Genomic DNA, 17417 nt, shown 5'->3' with positions numbered 1-17417 from the left:
GTTGCTTCAAGTTTTACTTTATGATTGCACATAGCTAACCACAGACAAAATGGATGACTTCACATACTTGAAAACAGCCCTGCAGCTTGATTTCGAAGACCAACCCCCTTCTAAATTAAATATACTAACAATATGTGCTGTAATTTTGCAGGGATGATGTGGTTAGGTATTTTGGGACATCAAGAGTGGCTCTGACTCTGAGAGAAAATGTTAAAGATAAATTCTCCACTCAGCTAAATGGTGCTAGCTCCAGGTCCTGATAAAATTAAAGTACTTATCAATCCTGTTTTAAAATCATTTCACAGTAAAACAGGAGGAATCAGGATAGTATTTCTAAATCAATTACTGTAATTCTAGAAGCATTTGGATGATTAATTCTTTTGATTGATTTACTTAAGATATGATGCATTGATTGCTGTCAAGTAAACTGCATTGAATTAAATACATTTGAATAAATAAACCTCTTTGAACTGTCATTTTTGGTTGTTATTTATATCTTAATAAATACAAATGAAAAGTCTCTTAGTTACTATCGCTGGATGATCATTGCAGGTTTTCTTTAAGAGTGCAGCTTATTGAGGCAGAGATCCATTAGGACTATGTGGCACGATGAGCTGATATTTAAATTTGATTCTTTTTTATTAACACCCGGACATGATGCAGTCAATTCAATTCTGAATATAAAACTGAACTGAAACAGTGTTTTCATCATGCATTTTTACCTTATAGAAATTATTAATAATAATGTCTGTGACATTTCGCCTTTCTTTTCAAAGCCTGCAGCTATTCTTTTTTCCTTTTGTTTCTATGCCTTTGTTGCAAATACCACCGGCTTTCAGCAAATGGTAAATATTTCACACTAGCTATCTGTATGCACTTAGCAGTGGTCTTTGAGAACTGGATGCATTTTGGACTTACAATTTTTGTATCTTGCATAAATTTGCATAAATACGGATATGTTCTGCCTCTAAATTGATCAATACCACCTCATTTAAACTTAGAAAAACTTCATCAGTATGTAGAGATGCTGTTTACTTGACATTGTAATTTGTGAAGCAATGGGAAAACTTTGTAATTTACACAGACAAAATTGCAAGATTTTTTTTTGTGTGTGTGAAAAACAGCCGAAGTCCTGCTGTGAATCAGCTTGTTAGTGTACCTTGAGAAATTTCTGCTTGAAGCTGCACCAAGAATTTAGTATCTGCTGATACCCTCACCTTGGGTGCCACAAAGCTGCACATTTCCAAATGTAAGTGAGGTTCAACTGTGTTATTTGTTCAAATAAAGCAAGATTTATCAGACCAAAAATATATTTAATCTTGATAATGTGGTTCCTTTAACAAAGCTGCTACCTAATGAGACACATAACGCATTCTTAGTAAAATCAAAAGTGGTTGAAATGACAAAAAACATATTTAGTAAATTATAAAGAAAAGGTATAGTTCCATCTCTCTAATAGGGCTTTGAAAAAGAAAAACATTAGCATCTACCAGAGCTGTAAACAAAACCGGAATATAAACAAACGGTGTAGATGTATTTCTTCTAAAAGGCTCTCCTTTCTAAGTGTGAAGCACATGACAAAAGCCTGAGTTCATCTGTGCAGTGGGACATAATATCGAACAGTGAAGCTGACATAGCAAATAAGAACCCTATGGTTTGAGAAAGATTATGATGGGATTGCTGCACAACGTTTAGCGAACAAGGACACTGCAGTGGACTGAGCGGCAGGAAGATTGGTTGTAGAAATAAATCAGACAAAGAGCAAAGAGAAATAGGTGGGATATGGGGCAAGATAGCCTCGCAGCTTTTCAACGTTACTGCTGCATATGTGTATGTGTTGAGAGTGGAGGGGAGATGTGCAGTAGGGAACAGGCCATTTTTCTACAATGGCTAAATATAGATCACACTCTCTTTACCTTCTCCTAATGTAGAGTAGACAGTTAACCTTTTCTTTTTAAAGGTTAGTCGTACTTTATGTAATGCACAGTAAAAGATTTAACTGCAGTCTTGGTTTGGCATGATGTCATAATCAGGGTCTTGTAAAAGTATTCACACTGCCTTAACTTTTGTCATGTTACAACCACAAAACTCAATTCATTTCAGTGGGATTTTATGAGAAAAACAAAAACAAATGTAGCATGAAATTGCAAAGTAGAAGAACATTTTGATCTTCTCTTTTTTTTCCCAAAGAAAAATCTGAAACATGTGGTGTGCATCTTAATTCCTTTTACTCCAACACCACCGAATAAAATCCCGACCAATTGCCTTCAAAAGTCACAGAGTTTATTCAAACAAAGTGTTAATTACAGTCCAGTCAATAAAAAACAATCCGTATTTACCCCTAAAGAGGAAATTAAAATATAGAATTTTCAAAATATATCACATTTTGAAAATTCAAGCATTACCTATTTATAGAGTTTTGGGTTTCCAGGCTTAATTTCCTGCATAGATGGCAGTCAAATTTATTGCTCCTTCACTAAATAAAATATATGTTTTATTGTTTATGCTTTATAACATATTGCACAGGTTTTGATCTTCTCAACAAGTGTTCACATTTAATCTGTCATTACTTGACTACACTGCACCTTTACTTTAGTAAATATCAGTAAACCACTTTGATATTTAGTTTTGCACTGTGAAGGTCTTATGTGAGGCAGCCCACAGTATTAGCAATGAAGAAGCCTGGATCTGTCCATGACTCACATATTCTACATTTTTCATGAGTCCACATTGAGTGCTATTGATATTTATCAATGAAATCTTGAAAATCCTTTAAGAAACGCATCAAGATAGTTGATAAAATATTGTCCAGTATATTTGTCATTGAACTTCTTTTCTAATGAATTTAAAGAAAGTCTTTGTTTATACAGTTTGACATTTTTATATACAGTTGCATTAGTATGTGAGCTTCTTAATGTGCACCACAATCTACATGACTAATGTATATGGGTAGGTGAATGTGCCTCAGTGTATTTTAATGCCTAGACAGTTGAGCTATTGTCTCCCACTCGCTAGTTGGGAGCAGATGACTAATCCCAGTGTCTGTCCTCGCAACAGGAATTTGAAAACACAGAGGGAGAAGAGTACCAGGCAGACCTCTCCGCTCTGGCCTCGCCTTCCTCCCAGAACGGGCCTGAGGTTTACATCCTTCCCCTCACTGAGGTCTCCCTGCCTGTCTCCAAGCAGCCAGGCAGATCAAGTAAGAAACTACACCGTCACAACATTTCTTTTTCTAAATGTGATTACCACATATTAACGAAGCTTTTTTGACCTTAATTACTAATGGAGGAGGTCATTTCCTCTCAACAGAACATCCTTATACATACAGTTGAAACTTGACATTTATATACAGTACATAAATATATAAGTCCCATACATTTTCTGCTTCAAGTCAGTTAGTATCACCAACTTCAATTTGCTAAATGCCAGAATAATGAGAAATATATTTTTTCAGAAAATATATCTACATATTTAATAGATCCAAGGTTTTGATTCAAACTCAGTACCAACTTACTGAAAAACAAGCCCATGACCCTAAGCATATGGACAGATGAGTTACAAAGTGGCTTAGGAACAACCAGGCCAGTACTTTGGAGTGGCTATTCAAAAGCCTGATCTCAGTTCAATAGAAAATGTGAAGGCAGAGGTGGAAAGACTGAAAGAGTAAGGCTGTAATGTACTTTACAACTTTACTCAGCCACACCAGTGCTGTCAGGAGAAACAGGCCAAAATTCAAGCACACTATTGTTCGAAGTTTGAGGAAGGATACTCATAGTATTTGTCTCAAGTCAAACTGTTGAAAAAACCATTCTACCATTGTTCAATCTTTAATGTTAGAACGTGAACTCTGAATTTTTTATTGCATTTTCCATATGTGATTATTATTGTTAGAAATGTGCAGCAGATTAAACTATCAATATATGCAATCATCTGCTGGTGTAAATGATTCTACTTTATCTTTTTTTTTGCGTAATGTAATGACATAGTTTTATCTGGGGTTTTTTCCCATTTCATCTGTTTATATTTCGTCAGGTCATCCTGTCTCAAGTTAAAATGTGCATGTTCATTTCTGTGTCAGCATGTGGCACGTCCTCGATTTGTCTCGCCCCTGCATGACTCACCGGCTGTCTGCGCTGCGCTGGGCTCGGTTAGAAAGGAAGGTTGTAGCTGCTGCTCTTCGGCATCCCAGGATGAGAGCACGAGGAGTGATTGGACAAGGCAGCCTCGGGCTCGCAGCCAATCCACGGCCTTGCCTCTGTCCCTCGTAGCGACGGCTGTGTGATTGGTGCAGGTGTTGCAGGGCGAGGAATGAACAAATGGTGAAAGGAGAGATTGTGAAAGAAAGATTGTTTTAGCCTCAGAATTAGGAGAAGGAAGGTGATCATGTAAACACAGTGAAACTTAATGCTGCTTCTAGATTCTTGGAGGATTAATACAAAAGGAAATGTATATGATTTATAGGTATTTCAAGTGATTCAGACAAATCTATACACATAAAGTGAATGATTCTAGTTTAGTTAGCCACACATAATTAGTAAAACCATATTAGCAGTGTCCAGGGTATTATTCACCACAGTTATAACAACATGTGCAATAAATTGATAACTGCTGTAATTACTATTAAAAAATGCTTGTTGAACAATTTGTACAAAAAATATGAATGCTGCTTGCTGCAAAGATCAATTATAAGTCAGAATGGATACACAGCTCAGTGTTTCGCATTGATCTGACATCCCTGGTTTCCAATTTGTTGCTTTTATCTTTTATTCAAGAGATCAAATTATGCCTTTCGACAGATGCTTCAAAGTGTGCGTGTGAGCTTGTTTCATTCCACCATCCCACAGTTCTTACAAGGCTCGATTGTACCATCTTCATTGGGAATGCAATGAGCAGGACACAAATGCACAATCAGCGTCATGCTATCCAAGTTAGGAATAATACAGCATTTTAATTATTTTACTCTCTAACTCTTTCATGAAGGAGTGATTCATCAGCAAGCTGAGGTGGTTGTAAAGTGAGATGTCAAGTCTGTTATGACTGTGACAACCTCCATCCAGCGTTGTAGCATAGAATGGACCTTGTATGGGTGTATGTGTGTGTGTGTGTCTGCCTGGTGGACTAGGTACCAGGAGACACAGCGTGAGCGTATGAGTGAGCGAACTGAACAATAGCACTGCTTTAAGCCGGCTGACCAGTGGGGGAGCGCAAGGCTGGGCTAAAACGTCCGCGGAACGCACCAGTGGAGGACTGGCATTGTAGGGTGAATACAGTGAGGGGTCTGTGACAGAATGAAGAGACACAGGGAAAGGTTGGTGGCATGCACCAGGGCCTAAGAGCAGGGGTAGAGGGCGGGGGGCTGAGATAGGGGTGGTGAATGTGTATGACAGAGATCTTTTTTTTGCATTGGACAGAGCAGTGTTTGTTTCATCTTCCGTTGAGGAATGCTGCTGTCCTTGGTGACAGGGGGGCATTATGTGGACTTTATGTCATTACTGGATGACTTGAAGCTGCACACAGAGCTTCTGCGTCAAACGGCATACAACCAACATGTGTGACGGTCACACCAGGCTCGATGCATATCCAGAAAATCTGCATGCTGGGAGAAAGGAACCATCGGTAGATAGGTTTAGAGGTTCTTCTTTTTCCGTGATGTTTACAGTAGATTCAGTATAGCGCTGTGTCGGAATCAAGGATTTCAGTATTTGCTCAACAGCTGGAAAGCCCTAGAGGGGGACAGTGTGCATGTTTGTGTGTACGTCCCAGTTGGAGGATGAGCACGCTACAGATGGAGCGAGGCAGAGTGGTGAGCTTGTTCAGCTGTTGGAGGGCCCGGCGGGTTAAATCCTGCCGAGGCTGTCTCACACACACTGAGACTGTTGGGCTCTCTTTCACATACACTCAAAGGGGGCTGAGATGCCTGGGGCAGGAGCCGCGGCCTCGGGCTCTTGGTTCTCACACTCTGAACCGGCGCACCATTTCAGTTGGGGTCATGGACTCAGACCCCATCACGGTACTAAGAGTGGCTGGCCACTCCGTCTTGCTGTCATTATCATCTCGACACTCACCATGGACATCTCTGTTTCCTGAACCATGAGGATTCAAGGAGGTAATTCATTTCACCAGAAATGTAAATGTGCAAAATTGTGCTTCCTGTGTAGCGATTTTACCCAAGATGCTGGATGTTGAGTCTATTTTGTGCAGATAAACTTTTAGTGAATGCTTTACATCGTGATAAAAAATTTTTAAGACAGGTTTTTTCTTATCACGTCAAATCAACCAGTAGAGTACACAGTTCTGTCCAGTCTAATAGTAGTTTTTTGTGTTGTTTGTTATTCCTTTTCAGTACAGCTGTTGAAATCTTCTGACATTGGCCGCCATAGTCTGCTGTATCTGAAAATGATTGGACATGGCTGGTTTGGAAAGGTAATTTGTTTCTCTTTTTTTATTTTAACAAAGTTTTCTAATAGAGCCTAGATAATCTGATTCATCTGCCTGATCATAATTAATTGCTATGACTTATTATCTGTACTATTCTTACTACATTTGATGTTTTCACTCTCTGGAATGTGAGGTTGAATGGTATGAAACTCTGAAGGCCAAGGAAAATCTTTGGCACTTCTGTCAGGTTGTTCGTTCTCTGGGAGAAAGAAGAAACTCGCAGTTACAGTGGATTTCTTGCAGTTTAAAACGTTACTGCAGCTCTTGAATTTCTCCTCACACCATTCCCTCTTCCAGCTTTAAACTTTGCAGCTTTATATTGATGTTGTTTCTACTTAATGTCCCCACTGCTAGTCTGTTTCTGAAAAAAAAATATGCTTGGCTGTTCTGTTCTTTCTTTCCATAATCCCACAGGTTTTGTTGGGGGAGGTCACTGCAGGCATCAGCACCACCCAGGTGGTGGTGAAGGAGCTGAAGGCCAGTGCAAGCGTCCAGGACCAGATCCAATTCCTAGAAGAGGCCCAGTCATATCGGTCAGTGCCATGAAAAGTAACAAACTTCAGTTTAATGTTATTTATTCTTAGAATGGGTGCTATTTAAGTGTTTGTTGTTGTGCCAGAACCCTTCAGCATCCTGCACTCCTGCAATGCCTGGCGCAGTGTTCAGAGGTCACTCCCTATCTACTGGTCATGGAGTTTTGTCCTCTGGTATGAAAACAATTTAGTGTAAAATGTTGTTTACTCCCTCATAAATACTTCCCTATTTTTATTCTTGGCCCTGCATCACTTGTAATCATGCACAGACTGGACACTTAAAACCCTCGTTTCCTTTCTTCCTCCTCTCAGGGAGATCTTAAGAATTACCTTGGCAGTTGTCTGGCTACTGACTCCGAGACTCCAGACGCCTTGATCCTGCAGAGAATGGCTTGTGACATTGCTTCAGGACTCCTCCACCTACATAAATACAACTTTATCCACAGGTACATAACAATGGTCTCAGTCTCTTTACAGTTAAACCTGCTTTTACTGCACTAAATGAGCAACATCAAATCAAAGGCTTTGTGTGCCCCCTATTGGTCTCTTCCTGCAACAACATCCTGGTGCTGCCTGAGTACTTGACACAAACTCCAGCATCAGTGATTTTGTTGCTGGGGGTGAACCTCTTTTCGTTGCCATGACTGCCATGATGAAAAACTCAACATGTAAAAGAGGTGAGATTAGACTGAATGTTTCATTCCTTGTACAACCAGGTTTAAAAAACAAAACAAAGGAACAGTAGATTTCTGCAAAAGATGTTTATCAACACTTGATGCAAGTTCATCTCTGTATTTCTTTGGCACAACAGTGACCTGGCCCTGCGAAACTGCCTTCTTACATCAGAAATGTCTGTGAAGATTGGAGACTACGGGCTGTCTCATAGCCGATATAAGGTCAGCTCTATAATCAAATATACATTTTTCTTTTTACTTTTTACCCCCTTTCCATTGATAAACCTCATGCTCTATGTTTGCTCATGCAGGATGACTATTTCATAACCCAAGATCAGATTTGGGTACCTCTGCGCTGGATCGCACCAGAACTCATAGATGAAGTCCACGGAAACCTGCTGGTTGTTGATCAAACCAAAAGCAGCAACATATGGTGGGAATTTTGAAGGAAGGTTGTAAAATTCCGTCACAGATGTAGCTGTATTAAGGCTATGCAACATCCTTAGATATTCTTTTCTTCTAATATTGTTTTATTTATTGTCAGAACTGTTTTCATTTACAATGCTTTGAAAATGTATTTGCAACCTTAAAAATTTATTCTGGGTTTGCTTATTTGTCTCAAAATGCTTTAGTTTTTCAAACTTAAACATAAAATGTAAACTGGATACATTCAAAAGCTTTACTGCTAAAGAATCTCGAAAAGTTATTATTGAAAATATAAATTTTCCCATCTACTAGAAAATCTTGAAAAATAATGCTGAGCCAGCACTCTGACTTTAAGATTAAGTACTCTCAGGTTTAAATCAGGGCAATAAAACGTGCCATACCATTCTTCCTTGGAATCACTTAAAATATAAAAAAAATAACCTCAAATTTTGTATTTTTTGATAGCTCCCTTCATGAAAAAAATCTTCATCTGTAAGTGTGATTAAAAACAAGCAAAAATTGATTATCTCTACACTAAAAACATACTTTTTGTGGCACTGTGTTGCTATCGATTTTGTCCTTGTTTGTAATTTTTTTTTTTTTTCCATTTTGTAGCATCAAGCATCTTGACTTCCATTTCCTCCATTCCTCCAGGTCTTTGGGTGTGACTTTATGGGAGCTGTATGAGCTGGGAAACCAGCCGTACAGACATTACTCTGACAGACAGGTGTTGACATATGCTGTGAAGGAGCAGCAGCTCAAGCTACCGAAACCTCAGCTGCAGTTCCCCTTGGATGACCGCTGGTGAGACATGCTTCCATGTTTACCCACTTAGGGGAAGTACAACGTTGATCCCTAGACATGTTAGGACTTTAGATATTCAACATCACCAGGCTTTAGGCCTGACTGGGCAATTGTTTCATTAACAGCCAATGTTTTGTTGCATCCGAGCGTTGCAGTTATATTTCTCATTGCAAGTGAGAGCAACTTATCAATAGTCTTCCTATTCTTTATGACCCTCCTGACATAAAGCAGAGTTAAATCACCTCATCCATCTTTACCTACAAGACAGCTAAACATTGTTTATGCCTATTAATTTTTCACTGTTGTTGTTCAATGAGAAAGACATTTGGCACTAAGCTACACTGACACACAAAGAGAATATTTCAACTGAGTCAGCAGCAATACTGCACCCTCCTTATATACCCTGCAAGTTATTGGCTGTAAATAAATGCCAGGTGTAGCTGCAAAGTGCTGACCTCTGAGGTTCTCTTTAAATTGCTTAGCTGTTTATCTAGGATCAATTCTTTAACTTCTCCTCCTCATCCGGAATACCATTAATTTTGTCAGAGCTGGTAAGAATGTGAAATATTTTTGTACCTTTTCAGGTATGAAGTTATGCAGTTCTGCTGGCTGCAGCCAGAGCTCAGGCCCAGCAGTGAGGAAGTGCACCTTCTGGTCACATACCTGTGTGCCAAAGGCTCAAGTGAAGCTGAGGAAGACTTTGAGCAACGCTGGAATGCCTTGAAACCCAATTTGCTTGGCAGCACGTCACACACAGCTGCGTCCGCATCCCTAGTCTTCACTCCCACCCCTGCTGACATCCCCAGTGCAGACCAAACTCAGGCAGCGGAGCTGGCCTCTTCTGCCTCGTCCTCCTTCCCCCTCCTGGAGCATTTCTCTGACAGCTTTCACTCTGAAACAGGGGATGACCTCCTGACCGTCACAGAGACAAGCCATGGACTCAATTTCGAGTATAAGTGGGAGCCGGCCCGAGCTGAGCAACCTTATTGCTCTTCCTCCACCAGTGGGCAACTGGGTCAGGAGAACCCGCACTACCAGGATATTTACTATTCTAACACAGGGAGTACCTCAGTGGGTTGCAAGGCTGACAGTCTGACATCAAGCAAGTCCCCATCCTATTATGAATCAGAGCACACCAGTGTCGTTCCAGTGCTGAGTGCCCACAGCCCCTCTATTGGCAGTGAGTATTACATTCGTATAGAAGAACCTGTCCAGTGCAACATCAAGATTGATGATGGCACTGGCGACTATTGTTCAGAACTGGAATCTGCTACCAGAAGGTTGTCATCTGAAAACAAATCTAGTTCTTACTGGTCCACCACTGACAACACCAAATCAAATGATTCAAGTCCCACCATTCAACTACACACACACCCACTGCTGAGCCCTTCGTCTAACAACAGTCCAGTAAAGTCAGGTTGTTCGTATAATTCACTTCCGTCTTATAGCAGTAATGCATTCTGTTGTGATGACTCACCTCCACCTAAGACACAGAAGCAATCCTCTCCCCTCGAAAAGACACCAGAGATTCAAACAAACCATCTTCATACAGATGGTGTGTTAGAAAACCCACGCAGTTTATCCCAGGCTGTCAGCAGCCCTAGTTTAGGATTCTGCGATCCGTACCTTGAACCGCACACAGGCCATAGCACAGTCAACGAAAGCTGCCATAACATGTTGGGCCCCATCAGAAAGACACTACCCATTATAAACCACTTTGATATAGATGTAGGAGAGGATGATGACGATCTGCAATTGGGTCGACGGAAAAGTAGAGAAGTTGAGGATAAAACCAACTGGATCTCAAACCGTTCAGCAAACAACAACAGCTTTGACAGCAGACACCCAGACAGTGGGAATGACAATTGTGAGGCTGTTCCATCTGATACATCCGATGCATGGGCTTTAACCAAGGACACCACAAGAACCTTCCAAAGTTTTAAGCCTTGTGGCACCTTGGGGGGCAACGAAGAAGGCCCTGAATGGAGTGCATTGTGCATGTCTGTTGGTTTAGACTCTTACATCCAAATATGCCACAAAGAGTCGGCTCAAGAGGAGAAGCCTGCGAGTTTGGATATTTTTCAAAGCAGCAATGCTCTTATCAGCCCAAGAAAGAATAGCAGTGGTGCAGGTGGAGAAAATATTGACCCTCAGACTGATCAAATAGGGATCTTGTCTGATATGCAGAGAAGCAACATCTGGCAGGGAGTTTCAGCTGGAACATCTGTTAGTCTGAGTGGCTTAAGGCTGAATTATTCAGAGCCATCCAAAAGCAGCAGAAACCAGCAACATGCAGTAAACATTAGGAACTCCAGCAGCTGCCTGCTTGAACTTGGTGACTACAGTGAGGATGAGGAAGATGACATGGCCGATATTACATCAGGGATCTTTGCTGACTTCAACCTTGACCTCAGTGAGGTTGAGGAGGAGGACCTCAGCCCAAAAAAGATTTCAGAGGTGAATTCAGATGCATTGGGTGCCATTAGTGTAGTTTCATCTGTGGCAAGCTCCTGTGACCAGGCCTTCAGCCCTGATCCCTACAACACACCCATCCTGCCCAAATCTCTGGACAGTGGCTATGACACAGAAAATAATGAATCTCCAGAGTTTATGTTCAAAGAGCTCGGAGATCCACTGGGTGGTGAAAGTTGCCCTGGGTTGGGTGGAGAATCCGAAATTGCGCTACATGTTGGTTTAGGGCCAGGTGTCTGCACTTCAACAATCACCTCAGAGGTACATGTAAAGAGCCTTGTTGATAATCAATACAGGGATTCAGCCTACTTCTCGGACTATGACGTAGAAAGTGACAAGAGTCCCAAAGAGGAAGACAACGGGTTTTTTGCAGAATCTAAGAAACATGGTTCTGACAATACTTTTAACTCTGCAGTTGAACATTCTCTTGAAAACAGTCTAAACTGTGGAAGGAATTTAACAAACCTGAGACAGCTCAAAAGCTGTGTTTTGGCAAATCTCTCAGAGGCCAGTTCGTACTTAGCCAACAATATTCAAACACCTGAGTTGTCCATGCTGTCACCACTTCCTCCACAGATGGGTGGGTGCCTCACCAAAGAAGCTGCTCCTGCGGATGATATGGGGTTGGACACTGAACATTCGGGGAACGAGCCTGCATCTGAGCTGAACTCCTTCAGTGGGTCAGATGCCTCCTCTTCTGTCCTGGAAGTCTCTGCAAACCATGAAGAGGCTAGCAGGGGAGCAGAAAACTGCTCATCTGTCCATTCATCTGTCACTCATTGCTCCCACTCTGAATGCAGAGAAAAACTCAGTGAAGAAAATGAAAATGTTGAGGAATCCACTGAGGAGGAAGAGGTGCCTGAACAGAGTCATGTCAATGAAGAAAATCACAGGGAGGGTGGGAGAATAAACGAGGAGGATTTTGAGGACATCGACGCAGAGGAATGCGACAGCCTGTGTGAGGAATCCAACGGCCCTCAGGACCTTTCCACCTCCTCGTCATTGTTGGAGCTTTGCGGAGAAGACGTAAGAGCTCCGCTGGAAGAGGCTGAGGATGAAGATGATTCTGATGAAAGCGAGTCTGATGAAGAGCTGAGAACCTACAACATCCAAGATGAAGAGAGCGAGGAGAGCGAAGAGGATTTCAGGACAGTGCCGGTGGTGGTGAGCGACTGCAGCAGGGCGAGACACCTCCGCAGCCTCCTGAAGATGCCCTCCATGCTTACCCAGTCCTTCTGTGAGGAGCTGGAGAGGAAGAAAAAAGCAGTATCCTTTTTTGACGATGTGACGGTGTTTCTGTTTGACCAGGTATGGCATATTCACGTATCAAATTTGCACCGTATTGGCTTCTGAGAGTTTTATGAATTAAACAATGTTATTTTCAGGAGAGTCCTACTGGAGAACTGGCTGACTGCTCATTTCCCACTGGAGGGGAGCCCAGTCAACAAGAAACGTCAAACGCAGATCTCGAAGCTCAATCTGGCGATGCTCAATGTTTTTCTAAAGAAACAGAGGGAAACAACTCAGCAGAGGGTATGCGCTAAGAATGCCATTATGTTGGTTTGTTTATCCCAAACCTTTAGCTAAGGTTCTGACTGGAAACACCAATTTCCCTTTGAATAGAATTTCCAGTAAAAAACTCAGGTTTATGAGCTTTTGACCTGCTGGCCAACAGTCAGGGCCACTCTATCTAAAAGGTGTCGTCTTCATGTCACTAACTGATGCTTATCAGTGCAGCTCTAACATGTACTATGTTTTACCATTACACAGATGAAAATTACAAATGGGAAGATGAGGACTCTGTGGAGACCTGTCCACCCTCACTTGACACCATTCCTGATCCTGAGTTCTCACAAACCTCTATCACAGATACACCTGAAGTTCCTAAACCTGTTGCTGTTCCAGTTAACCGTTTCATGGTCTCTCGGTTCTCCATCACACACGTATCTGACTCCCACACAGACACAGCAACAGGTATGTAATAAACACCCACCTACACACTTTAAAGTGCTTCGTCATATGCTGTTCTGCATTCAAAAATCTCTTGTGTCCAACAGGGAATACCGAAGATAACCTAAAACACTGAGTCTCAAAGGAGAGACCAGAGGAGGCGGAGACAGAAAAGCAGCATTATTATATTCAAGATGATATACAGAGTTTTATTTTTATTAGTGTTTGGGACATCTGATTTCAAGAACCTTTATGAGGCATTGCCTCATACTGTGGTCAGATACATTATTGATTTGCACAAACCTTTTATTTCTTGACATAAGTGCAATAGCAGTACGAGTGGAAATTTGATTTTAAGAACTGCAGAATGTGGACACAAATTTATATAATATACAGTAGTTTGGGGTAAAAAAAAATCCTGTTTCTGCAGATCTAACATAATTTTGTTTTATGAAGCTGCCGTTCCTCTTTGGAAACAGTTTTTCTGTTTAAAATGTTTAAAACATAAATGGAAAAATAAGCAAGGCTTCATAGCTGCTTCTCCCATTGGCTGCCTTTTCACATCTGCTTGGAAACTAGTTCTTGCAACTTTAAGACTGTTATTGATTATTTAATCAAAAGCAGAAAACAGTACTTGACAGTTTCTTCATAGAAAGCCATAAAAGTTGGGGGGTATTTTAAATTGAAATCATATAATATTCACTTTGTGGCACTTTGAGCGAAAATTCAACCGATTGAAATGTAAATGCCAGTACCTAAGTCACAATTACTAGTCCTTTTGGTTTACATTGCACTTTGTGTAGCCTTAGCTACTCTTCATCTTCCCAAACTGGAACAAAATGGTCAAACACAAGATATTCTGTTTCCATTCAGTCACTCATTCAGTGCCAGCTGCAGGTTTATTTACTCTTGTTTAGTTTTTTTTTCAATTTTTTTCTTAAGAATAGAATCAGATGGATCGAGAGGCGTTTCCACAGAACTTTGTGGTGTCACTGTAAACATCCCAGTCATAAATGTGGAATGTCACTTGTCATGTTAATTTATCTTTTCTAAGAAAATGACAAAAAAATGTCTTGTATACAAATGAGCTGTTACACTTTTGGTGAATGCCTGAACCTGAGGTGAAACCAAGACATTCAGAAAAGGACATATCTGGTATATTGTATGAATATTATATCAACATGTAGCAGGTAGCTCAAGTAGAATTATTAATGCTGTAACAACTGCTGTATTCCCTCCCTTTCTATCCTCCTGTAGCTCCAAGATTCAATGCCTTCCCCTCTCACTTTGCCTTTTAAGTTGTGCAAGGTTAAGAAAATGTTGCCAGTATTTTTGTATGAGCATTTCAAAAATGCAATTCAGGATGAGCGTTTATTGAATTTGCCAAAGACAATTTGCAAAGCCCATTGGCTTTTAAATGGCGGATGCCTTTAGGGAAGGTGAGGTTGCTCTATGCACCAGAAGTGACATTGTTGCGGTTTCCATCTTTTTCTCAGTAATCGCTGTTGTACTCTCCACCCCCTCCAAAAATATGAATAAATCCAAGTACTTTTTCTCCCCCTTCTTGTATTTGTGGTATATTTTATTTTGTTTACATCGCTGGGCTTTTGTGAAACTTAACAGTCAAATGTAAGAGCACAAGGACAAAGTATGACAACTGTGCAAGTTTAAATTTATTTGACAAGATAATTTAAACACATTTTCTTTACAGTATAGATACAGTACAAACTGGGAGAGAAGATAGAAATAAAGACAAGGACAGCTATGTTTAAAAATTAAAAAAAGACATTTAATTGTGATGCAAGTATAATCACATCAGTGTAAATGACTCATTTGTTAAAAACAAACTCATAATTCAGAGCGCAATGCCTTATTGGAAAGCATTGCTGCTCATTCATCCAAACAATATTTCTTTCTTTGATTTTAACATCTTTAGTCTTCATCTTCACACATCCTAATTTATATAAAGCATGTCTGTGTTTTAGATCAGCGTGCCCTGTAATACTGAGAATGAAAGATCTGAAACGATAATACTGGAGCTTATCTGAATATCTACCACTCCCTGAATGCTAAAAAAAAAAAAAAGGAGAGAGAAAGTATTAGGATTTTCCCCATATCCTGATCATTTACAGAATTAATAAAAATTAATGAAATTAAAATTATAAGGAAAAAGTTAGCAATGAAAAAATATTTTAGGGTATTACTGTGAACTACCGAGGCTTGCCCACATATATATATATTAAAAAAAAAACTGAAATATTCCCATGAATATTGGCAGAATTAATAAAAAAAAAAAAAAAAACGCAGGCAGAACTTCACTGCACATAATTACCCTTAAACCAATTTAATGTAACAATAAGAAATTTTTTTTTGTTTGTTTACAAAACCAGCAAAGAAGCAAAGAAGGCACAGGAGATTGAAAGTCTGGGTGTCCTGCATCACCACTAACAAATATAATCATCTTAATGACCTAACAAAAGCAAAATTGAAGCATAGGGACAAACTGGTATGTGGACCTGCTTTCAGATCCCACTCCTTTGGAAATATTTACAGTATTAAAGAAAAACTAAGATGAAACTAAGAAAATCTAATATTTTAACAGAAAAGCAGGTAAAGAAAAAATTCCTAGCCTTACCTTATCCAGAACAGCTGTGACCTAAGTAACTTAATAAATCTATAAACCATCACCTTTAAAAGTTCAGGCGGAGACATTTAATTGTGGTTGAAGCTGTTGGTTTCTAAGAAGTTCAAAGAAAATTTTCAATAAAAGAAGAAACCAAATTTGAGGTTGAGCAAGCCATCTGTTGAGATGATCCCACCTCTGGGCCCTCTTGTGGTAAATATAAAACATGCAAGTCATGGCCACTTTTCTGCTCTCATAGAATAGATGCCCATCAGTGGAAAGAAGGCGGCGGCAGGTTGCTAGTAGTAGATGGGTGCAGACCGATCGTCAGAGAAGGAGGGACGGAGGAAGAGCTCGAGGGACCGGTCGCTGCAGAAATGAGGGAGGAGACAAGGAACACTCACCGTTATTAGTCAACATGTTCCCAATTTTATCTATACACACACACAGAAACATGGTTAGACGTTTTAACCACACCCAAGGATAGTTTACTTTTACCGTCTAAGAGTGATCAAAAAAAGTTGCTGTTTTGTGAGATCAAGCATGAGATGAAAAACTTTTCAAACATTATTAATGAAAAACAGTTTGTAATGCAGAAGTGGAAAAATGTGTTGGCATCCTAGTTAAATGTGTGTAAAAAGCACCCAATCCAACTTTTAATTTCAGCACATTTATCAAGAAAGGGGAAAATTATCAGGTGTAGATTTTGAATTTTTTAGTAAAGTCGGAAATGGAAAAAATTGGTACTTGGATTACTTTTGACAAACTAATTTTGCTAGTGGAACATCACTAAGTCTTCAACTGTCAGATTTTACAAGGTTGGAGCATGCAGAGCGATCTTTCAACCACTCCTCCTTGGTGCTCTCTTTCCCACTTTTCTGTTCAGCTGGAAGCCATGGATGACATGGAGGGCTATAACAGGAAAAATTTGGGTTTAACAATTTCTGTGTAATTTAGACAATTTTTCAAGATCATAATCCATCCCATCTTACTAATCCTTCCTGTTTAACAGTGTTCATCAAATATTTTTCCACATACCATTTGTTGGCTGTTGAGAAGGGAACTTATGGGATAAATACAAATAATTGCCTTTGATGTGTACCTGGTCTGAATACTACATATATACTTAGTTCCATTATGTGTAAATAACCATTTCTATGTATTATGAGCATAAATGTAACATCTACATGTCATTCTGTTTTTTTTCATGTTAAAAGGACTAACTGACCATTGGTAAATTAAATTACAATGCTCTGAGTGGCCTCCCAAGTGGTCAGATAGTGATTAGTCCAATAAATCAGAAAGTAGGTCAAGCCGTCAGTTTCAAGCATAAATTATTCTGAGGAGAATGAACAGTCTTCATAAAACAGCACGAGATTAAGAATTATTATTGGGTCAATGCTGCAATGTCAAGAGTCGCAGTTAATACAATTCCCTACACCTACCTAATGAATCTTATTTGGACATGTTCAAATAAATCTTTGTCAAAATAAAACT

General features: G+C 39.9%; 2 protein-coding genes across 7 annotated transcripts in view; one reads left to right on the top strand and one right to left on the bottom strand.

The window, feature by feature from the left end:
- The window catches only part of aatka (apoptosis-associated tyrosine kinase a), a 31537-nt gene extending 16677 nt beyond the window's left edge, over nt 1-14860 (top strand). For 2 of the 5 annotated variants that reach the window (XM_032587611.1, XM_032587610.1), the window contains 12 exons: nt 3058-3199; nt 6344-6423; nt 6853-6971; nt 7058-7145; nt 7284-7417; nt 7783-7867; nt 7957-8078; nt 8726-8875; nt 9460-12655; nt 12733-12880; nt 13118-13321; nt 13405-14860. In XM_032587611.1, the coding sequence (XP_032443502.1) occupies nt 3058-3199; nt 6344-6423; nt 6853-6971; nt 7058-7145; nt 7284-7417; nt 7783-7867; nt 7957-8078; nt 8726-8875; nt 9460-12655; nt 12733-12880; nt 13118-13321; nt 13405-13433 (4497 nt within the window). In that variant the 3' untranslated portion in view covers nt 13434-14860. Of the gene's footprint in view, nt 1-3057; nt 3200-5545; nt 6107-6343; nt 6424-6852; nt 6972-7057; nt 7146-7283; nt 7418-7782; nt 7868-7956; nt 8079-8725; nt 8876-9459; nt 12656-12732; nt 12881-13117; nt 13322-13404 lie in introns of those variants that run through there. The other 3 variants (XM_032587612.1, XM_032587614.1, XM_032587615.1) reach the window with 3 other exon arrangements.
- A 204-nt stretch (nt 14861-15064) lies between these two features.
- Nucleotides 15065-17417, bottom strand: part of LOC116735617 (brain-specific angiogenesis inhibitor 1-associated protein 2-like) — a 54508-nt gene continuing 52155 nt past the window's right edge. For both annotated transcript variants that reach the window (XM_032587619.1, XM_032587617.1), the window contains one exon: nt 15065-16289. Coding sequence is in view for 1 of the 2 variants with exons in the window: in XM_032587617.1 (XP_032443508.1) it covers nt 16220-16289 (70 nt within the window). In the remaining variant the exon portion in view is untranslated. The remainder of the gene's footprint in view (nt 16290-17417) is intronic.

Source organism: Xiphophorus hellerii, chromosome 16 (genome assembly GCF_003331165.1).
Source record: "Xiphophorus hellerii strain 12219 chromosome 16, Xiphophorus_hellerii-4.1, whole genome shotgun sequence".
NCBI classification, from domain to species: domain Eukaryota; kingdom Metazoa; phylum Chordata; class Actinopteri; order Cyprinodontiformes; family Poeciliidae; genus Xiphophorus; species Xiphophorus hellerii.
Note: the sequence above shows the minus strand (reverse complement) of the source record. Positions and strands in the feature narration are given on the sequence as shown.